This window comes from Myripristis murdjan, chromosome 24 (genome assembly GCF_902150065.1).
Source record: "Myripristis murdjan chromosome 24, fMyrMur1.1, whole genome shotgun sequence".
Taxonomy (NCBI): domain Eukaryota; kingdom Metazoa; phylum Chordata; class Actinopteri; order Holocentriformes; family Holocentridae; genus Myripristis; species Myripristis murdjan.
The window spans coordinates 2,798,908-2,807,926 of NC_044003.1; the positions used below are offsets into that span (position 1 = coordinate 2,798,908).

At 42.7% G+C, this 9,019-nt stretch overlaps 1 protein-coding gene across 1 annotated transcript; it reads left to right on the top strand.

Annotated features, from left to right (window-relative positions):
* The first annotated feature begins 721 nt into the window (after positions 1 to 721).
* LOC115356574 (NACHT, LRR and PYD domains-containing protein 3-like) lies at positions 722 to 8,999 on the top strand. Its single transcript, XM_030047788.1, is given in 10 exon segments — positions 722 to 818; positions 1,715 to 1,793; positions 1,961 to 2,189; positions 2,868 to 3,139; positions 3,141 to 4,639; positions 4,737 to 4,910; positions 6,400 to 6,573; positions 6,745 to 6,791; positions 7,678 to 8,189; positions 8,931 to 8,999. Coding segments are annotated over 10 exon segments (3,105 nt in total). The 5' UTR covers positions 722 to 768.
* Positions 9,000 to 9,019: the final 20 nt, after the last annotated feature.

Consider the following 9,019-nt stretch of genomic DNA (forward strand, 5'->3'; position numbering starts at 1 on the left):
GAAACAACAAAAGTAAATTCATCATCAGTTACATAAAACATATCTTTGACATTTAATTTGAAAAAATGTACACACAAATTAGAAAATAGATAAAATAATTGCCAGGAAATCAGTATCAATTATAAGACTGCAATTTATATATATTCTTTGGATGCACATGTAAAATTAAATGACAAGAAGACGACAATTTACTCCTAGAAAAGTAAGTGAAAGTGAATTTTTGTGAATCGGTGAAATGAGAGCTTTCTGTCTGTCAGTTGTGGTCAGTCCATGTGTGAAGAGTCCCAGAGGATTCAAAGTCCTCTGTAGATGAAGCTGCTCAGTGGGTTTGATGTAAAGGGCGGCTGCTCTGAGTGTTACGTCCACTCTGTATATGTGACATGGTGCTGACAGGAAGACAGCACACATCCTGTCATGGAAAGCTTGTTGTCATCAATCAGCCGCTGTGTTTGTGTCAAGGTGTTGGCTCTGCTATGGAACCGGCTGGGAAGAGGAAGAGGAGGTTCCCCGCCTCTAGAACCACTCTGCCTGGAGAACATGACAGCCAGACCAAAGCTCAGAGGTAAGACGAGGATCTCTGACTGTCCATGACTGTTCTCCATCTCAGAGCTCAGCAGGCAAATCAGCACAGCAGCATTATTCACAGGAAAAGCTCTGTGTGTGTTGTGTTGAAGGACTGAACCTGAACCTGAACCTGAACATGGACCTGAACCTGGACCTGAACCTGAACCTGAGCCCAGCGGTGTGTCTATTAAGAGCGACTGGTCTATGGATCATCCTGATGAATTCAAAGACGGACAGCACTCTGTGGATCATGGGTAATTATTTCAAACTGATAATAAAACAGATGTTTTTTTTCTGTTATCAGATTCTTTGGTGAATTAGTTCTGCCCTTCAGACTCTGTTGACCGACATTCCTCTTTCAAAACATTTAAAATGCAGTGTGTGTGTGTGTGTGTGTGTGTGTGTGTGTGTGTGTGTGTGTGTGTGTGTGTGTGTTTGAGTGTGTGTGTGTGTGTGTGTGTGTTATAGTGAAAAGTGAAAAGGAAAGGTCTGTATAATTGGACTGGGTTATAATAACTGTGGCCACCAGGGGGCATCAGTCAAAGTGCATCACAGCCCAGATGTTCCTCTGGTTGTTTATTAAACAACAAAGAGTTTGTGGTTCTGAAACAGATATAACAAAATAACGAGTAACAGTCTATAATTTTATGTCACCACATGATTAAATGTATTACAGATAAACAGTTCAAAGGGTATGAATTCACAGGTTGAATAATATTTATGTTCTGGTAAATGGTGACATTAAATGCCTACAGTGAAGCAGCAATAAAATCCAGAGTAAAATAATAACCAAGGTAATATAGTCAGAGGCTGTTAGTGTGGAAACCAACACAGAGTAACAGCATTCGAAAGTACAACTAACAACAAATGTCGGGGCCACTGACGAGTTGCTGCAGGCACACACTCTTAGCATCAACTGAGAAAAGGCACAGTGAATGTGATTACTGTAAGTACACAATCTATATACAAATGCTGCAGGCCTTCCACATCTCCACCAAATGTTTACCATCTAACACCATCCGTCTTCTTCCTAAGCCAAAGGGGGGGGAGTGTGGCTCTGACTGGCTGCAGATACAGTCCTTAATCATTGTGTGTGCGCGCGCATGCGCGCGTGTGCGTGTGTGTGTGTGTGTGTGTGTGTCATCCACAGAGTCCACCAGCAGAGCTCAGAGGTTCCCAGCGCTCAGTCTGCCCAGCAGCATCAAACAAACCTGGCCTCCATATTTATGGTGTGTAAATGTACAACAACATACCAACTGAAAAACAACCATTCTGCTCAGAATCGTCTCCGTGCTGCTCTCTTTACATCTTTCAGCCTCTTTGACCTGGATTTGATTTTGAGTTTTGTGTCCAGATTTTAATGTGGAAGTCTGATTCTTTTATTTTTCTGTTGCAGCTGCTGGAGGAGAACATGGTCACCTTTGTGAAGAAGGAGCTGACAAACCTCCAGAGGTCTCTGAGTCCAGATTACCCAGAATGCTTAGAGAGGCAGAGGGAGGATGAGGAGGTGTTGGACGGTGAGGAGGAAGAGCAGAGGAGGAGCAGCAGAGAGGCTTTTCTGCAGATCACACTGCACTTCCTGAGGAGAATGAAGCAGGAGGAGCTGGCTGAGCGTCTGCAGAGCAGTAAGAGGCTTTGAACTCCTTTAAAGTGACAGTTCAGATTCCATGCAAGTCTCATGCATCCACCAAGTCTGGTTTTTAGCCCTGCCACAGTGTCACCATGCGTTGGTGCTCCGGTCCCACAGTCAACCTCAGTGTCTTATACAGGAACCTGCCAAATACCATAAAGCCCCAGTTAAATGCAGAGTCAAACAGCCAATCAAATCAAAACAGTTGTTCTTCTAGCCAGCAGGGGGCAGTTTTTCTTCCTCCTGCTTGCTTGGCAAAAAGCAGCTTCCTGTTTTCCCATCACGTCCCGGCAACTTCCCTGTGACAGCGGCGGCACTTCAGCTGAGGCGACGCTATGTTGTTTGTTAAACTGTCAACTTTATTCTCCTAAACTAAATCCTGAACCAGACGTGCAGCTCTTTGTTTGTTTCTGCAGTCTGTCATAAAAGCTCCTGAAACTCAGGATGTACTATCACCCTCAGTCTGGGCCCAAATGAGGTTCCAGGAACTTTACCAGGATCTATCGTAGCCATGGAAATGATTCAAGAACCTGCGAAACAGCCATCACAACACACTCCATTAAGTTCATACTGTCAAAAAGGGCAAATAGACACATTTAGCAGGAAATATTCATATTTCTCACAAATAATACAACATCGATTTGTCATTGTTTTTCCTTTTTTGTTCATCCAGAAACTCTCGCAGGGTGCCAACGTGAACTCAGATCTAACCTGAAGAAGAAGTTTGAGTGTTTGTTTGAGGGGATTGCTAAAGCAGGAAACCCAACACCTCTGAATCAGATCTACACAGAGCTGTACATCACAGAGGGAGAGAGTGGAGAGCTCAATGAGGAACATGAGGTCAGACAGATTGAAACAGCATTCAGGAAACCAGCCAGACCAGAAACACCAATCAAATGTGAAGACATCTTTAAACCTTTACCTGGAAGAGATCAACCAATCAGGAACAGTGATGACAAAGGGAGTGGCTGGCATTGGGAAAACAGTCTTAACACAGAAGTTCACTCTGGACTGGGCTGAACACAAAGCCAACCAGCATGTCCACTTCACATTTCCATTGACTTTCAGAGAGCTGAATCTGCTGAGAGGGAAAAAGTTGAGCTTGGTGGAACTTCTTCATCACTTCTTCACTGAGACCAAAGAAGCAGGAATCAGCAGGTTTGAGCAGTTCCAGGTTGTGTTGATCTTTGATGGTCTGGATGAGTGTCGACTTCCTCTGGACTTCAAGAACAACCAGATCCTGACTGATGTTACAGAGTCCACCTCAGTGGACGTTCTGCTGACAAACCTCATCAAGGGGAACCTGCTTCCCTCTGCTCGCCTCTGGATAACCACACGACCCGCAGCGGCCAATCAGATCCCTCCTGAGTGCGTTGGCATGGTGACAGAGGTGAGAGGCTTCACTGACCCACAGAAGGAGGAATACTTCAGGAAGAGATTCAGAGATGAGGAGCAGGCCAACAGAATCATCTCCCACATCAAGACGTCACGAAGCCTCCACATCATGTGCCACATCCCAGTCTTCTGCTGGATCACTGCTACAGTTCTGGAGGACGTGTTGAAGACCAGTGAGGGAGGAGACCTGCCCAAGACCCTGACTGAGATGTACATCCACTTCCTGGTGGTTCAGTCCAAAGTGCAGAACGTCAAGTATCATGGGAAAACTGAGACAGATCCACACTGGACTCCAGAGACCAGGGAGATGATCCTGTCTCTGGGAAAACTGGCTTTTGAGGAGCTGGTGAAAGGCAACCTGATCTTCTATGAAGCAGACCTGGCAGAGTGTGGCATTGATATCACAGCAGCCTCAGTGTACTCAGGAGTGTTCACACAGATCTTTAAAGAGGAGCGTGGGCTGTACCAGGACAAGGTTTTCTGCTTCATCCATCTGAGTGTTCAGGAGTTTCTGGCTGCTGTTCATGTCTTTGTGACATTCATCAACTCTGGAGTCAATCTGTTGTCAGAAGAACAATCAACCTCCCAACTAAAACACCTCTACCAGAGTGCTGTGGACAAGGCCTTACAGAGTCCAAATGGACACCTGGACTTGTTCCTGCGCTTCCTCCTGGGTCTTTCACTACAGACCAATCAGACTCTCCTACAAGGCCTACTAACACAGACAGGAAGTAGCTCACAGACCAATCAGGAAACAGTCCAGTTCATCAAGGAGAAGATCAGGGACAATCCCTCTCCAGAGAGAAGCATCAACCTGTTCCACTGTCTGAATGAGCTGAATGACCATTCTCTAGTGGAGGAGGTCCAACAGTACCTGAGATCAGGACGTCTCTCCACAGACAAACTGTCCCCTGCTCAGTGGTCAGCTCTGGTCTTCATCTTACTGTCATCAGAAGAAGATCTGGAGGTGTTTGACCTGAAGAAATACTCTGCTTCAGAGGAGGCTCTTCTGGGGCTGCTACCACTGGTCAAAACCTCCAAGAAATCTGTGTAGGTTCAGAGATAGCTTTCTATATTTAACACATAACACATTGTTATCTCCACAGGTGAAAACTTGTTGTAATATTTTTGTTTTTATCTTCCACAGGCTGAGTGGCTGTAATCTGTCAGAGAGAAGCTGTGCAGCTCTGGCCTCAGTTCTCAGCTCCCAGTCCTCTAGTCTGAGAGAGCTGGACCTGAGTGACAACGATCTGCAGGATTCAGGAGTGAAGCTGCTCTCTGCTGGACTGGAGAGTCCACACTGCAGACTGGAGACTCTCAGGTCAGGATTCCTCAACCTGCTCAACACATGACCAGTTCAGTTCCGTTTTACGTCACTGATTCTTGGGAATTTGGATAAAACAGGTTTTAATTTAAAAAAAAAAAAAAAAAAAGTGCGTTAAATTACAAAATCTGAAGGTATATCATTATAGGCCAAGGTCTTGGCTGTTCAGCAATGTACCGGTGCAACCTCCTCTTTTTGCATTTTTTTCATAAAATAGGTTTTTCCAGTTATTAGGCTACTTTGTTTTTGTCAACACCGTCACCGTAATGTTTTTTTTTTTATTTGAAAAACATATTTTTGTATTAAAGAGACTATTACTTTAATAACTCAACAGCACCAAAGAAACATATTGTAAGCATATTCATTTAAAACCAATATAACTGCCTCTGACGGTGGTGACACTAATCTGACGGTGGTGATAGTCGCTTCATTAAAACATACATTTCCAAAATTTATACCACTCAACTCAATGGCTTCTTGCTTAACAACTTTATTTAACAATTTAGTACAAAAAATAACAATCCTGAGCACTGTTATAAGCATTTTTCAGACTTCAGTCATCACCGTCAGACAGAAAAACCTGACGGTGGTGACGTCTGACGGTGGTGACAAAAACTTATTCTTTCACATGATCAGCATGAGTTGTTCACATTAGCCAGCTTGTTTTTGCCCTGTTGCTACCTGCATCAGACCTCTTCTTAAAAAGTATACATTTATTCCATAATCTAATTTAATATTTTTTATACAGAAGTGACGGTGTTGACATGTTATGGTTGTGACAGTAGCAGTGTCCAAAAATATGAAGAGATTTAAGAGAAAATAGAAAACTTCCAGGAGCCTAGTGGTCTTGAAGCATGCAGTAGAGCTGAAGGTTTGAAAAGGGCTCCTCAGGAATGTAATTGACCTTGTAGTTTTTTTTATTATTATTTTTTAAATAAATATCTGATGGTGGTGACGAATATCTGGGACACATTTTGTGCAACCACAAAATTATAGTAAATATTGTTCAAAACCCATCGTTTGTAGTTTTTAATACATATTATGATGTACTCTTTCATGTGGTAAAGATATTATTCAATGAAATTATTACTTTTTGTTGTTTTAATCAAGTTGAAATGATTATCTCCTATCCCAGGACAACTGGTTTTGTAGGGAATGGGCCAACATATAATCATTAAATTAATACAAATTAAAAATAAACCTATGAAAAAACCTTACAAATGTGCAAAGGACCCCCTGATTATGCCCTTGATTCTTTTTATTCATTAAAATGTTGTAAATTCCTAGCAGAAATAGCATTTTTCTTAGTGGGACATGATTTATCCAAATTCTCAAGAATCAGTGACATGCAGCTTCATGTCACTGATCACATTCCTAGCCTGTATAGGTTTTTGTGAAAAGATAAGATAAGATAAGATAAGATATCTTATCTTAAAACACAAAGCAGATGATGTGGTGGACTGATTGTGTTTGTGATGGTGTGCAGGCTGTCAGGCTGTCTGCTCACACAGGAAGGCTGTGCTTCTCTGGCCTCAGCTCTGAGCTCCAACCCCTCCCATCTGAGAGAGCTGGACCTGAGCTACAATCATCCAGGAGACTCAGGAGTGAAGCTGCTCTCTGCTGGACTGGAGGATCCAACCTGGAGACTGGAGGCTCTCAGGTATGGAGAGACACACACAATGTCTTATAGAGGGCTGAGGAATATTGTTTCATGTTTAATGGTGGATATGAGTGAGGTGGTCTGCTAAATCCTTCATAGGGAAGGTTATTTACTGCCCATGTTTCTATCCTCAAAGAGAATCTGCTGCTCTGACTCTGTTTCTTCCTCCAGGGTGGACCATGGTGGAGAGCAGTGGTTGAAACCAAGTCTGAGGAAGTGTAAGTGTGGATTTAGTTTGACTCCTGAACGCAAATCAGCAAACATTCAGCTGGTTAGACGCTGCACCTGCAGTTTCTGCTGTTTTTCTCCAATATCCATAGAGTCAAAACATCGACAACACTCACATAAAAACTAACCATCTGTGCATTTCCATTTCCATTCCATTTTCAGAGACAATAAAACCAGATTTTACACTGAAGACTGAAATCCTCTAGACTGTCAGGAATAAAAGGCTTGATGAGGACAAAGTCATTGATGACAACAGTAAAACTTGTGCTGAACATTTTCTTCTTAGTTCCTGGTTTTGAGGACATAAATATTAGTTGAAGAAAGAGAGAAATTGGAGAAATGTGCTACATCAAATGAGAAAACTTTTTTTTATTACTGAAGTAAAAAACAAAACAAAACAAAACAAAACAGTGAATCAATGCAGCAGCTGGTGTTTTCCCTCTTTAACAGCTTCTTCTCTCCATCATATTAAACAAACCTGACAACCAATCACCGTTCTTTGCTGTCATTTTGAATCAATGAATGAAAAGCACTTATTTGAGTCAATTAAGATTATACATGAAACATTTTGTGAATAAATGTTACAGCAAGGGAATAAAACTTGAAAATAATAATAGAAAAACAATTAAATCTCTCTCATTTGATCTTTATTATTCATTATTTTAACTGTAAAGTAATACATAAAGTCTAACTGTAGTTAGACTTTTAGTTGTTAGCAGTTTATGACGTACATAAATTCAGATCCTGCTGTGATATGAAGAGGACGGCTGACACAATGTGTCATCATCAAAGTGTTAACAAATCAATAATCAAACTGTTAATAAATCAGCAGATAATAACCACAGCAGGTCTGTTGTGTCTTGTTCTCTCCATCAGATTCCTGTGACCTCAAACTGGACATAAATACAGCAAACAGAAACCTCGTCCTGTCTGAGGACAACAGGGAGGTGACACGTCTGATCGAAGACCAGCCATATCCTGATCACCCAGAGAGGTTTGACTTCTGGTATCAGATCCTGTGTAGAGATGGTCTGACTGGTCGCTGCTACTGGGAGGTCGAGTGGAAAGGAAGAGTTTATGTAGCAGCGACTTACAGAGGAATCAACAGGAGAGGAAACAGTGATGACTGTGGGCTCGGCAGAAATGACAAGTCCTGGAGTCTGATCTGCCATGATGGTGGTTTCACTGCCTGTCACAATGACAGAACAACAGCCATCCCAGTCTTCCCCTCCTCTAACAGAGTGGCAGTGTATCTGGACTGGCCTGCTGGCTCTCTGTCCTTCTACAGCGTCTCCTCTGACACACTGATCCACCTCCACACCTTCAACAGCACCTTCACTGAGCCTCTGTACCCGGGGTTTGAGATTTGGCATGACACCTCAGTGAGAGTCGCTTCCTGTGTGGAGAAACATTCACACTGCTGATCAGAGACAGCTGCTGACATGACATATACACAGACACACACACGCACATACACACACAGACACACAGACACACACACACACACACACGCACACGCACACGCACACACACACACACACACACACACACACACACACACACACAGAGTGAAATTATTCATTCATTCATTCATCTTCTAAACCGCTTATCCTCACTAGGGTCGCGGGGGGTGCTGGAGCCAATCCCAGCGCTCATAGGGCGAAGGCAGAGTGAAATTAATTCAAAATAAATAAGAGATTAATTGATAGACTTTCACAACAATGAGGACTTTTTCAGTTGCTTGCTTGATTTTATTTCATTTTATTTCTATCCAACTGAATTCTTTAAAACTCTTATTATAAAATTACTGAACTACTTAAAAGGAGAAAACCTCAGGGACCATCTGATTCATGCTGACTTCGAAGTGTCAGCTACCAAATGTCAGCTGCTGATGTGAAACTGTGCACTGTCACAATAATGTGAAAACGTCATGTTTTCCTCCCCACATGCAGGGAAATCCTTTCCTGTTGGCAGCAGCATCACCTGACTACTATGTACATAAACCCACCTGTAAATACATTCATTTCCTATTCCATTCATTTTCTATTTCCCTCTTACTTCCTATTTATTATATTACTGCACACTTGATGTGAGGTTTTGGTGACATGTGCGCACTGCGCGCCTATCAGCCAAACTTCCACTACACCAGCTGCACTCCGCCTTGCGCCTGGCGCTGGTTTCAGAACGGCGAGCTTTGAGCGCACCTTGGCAAAGCCTT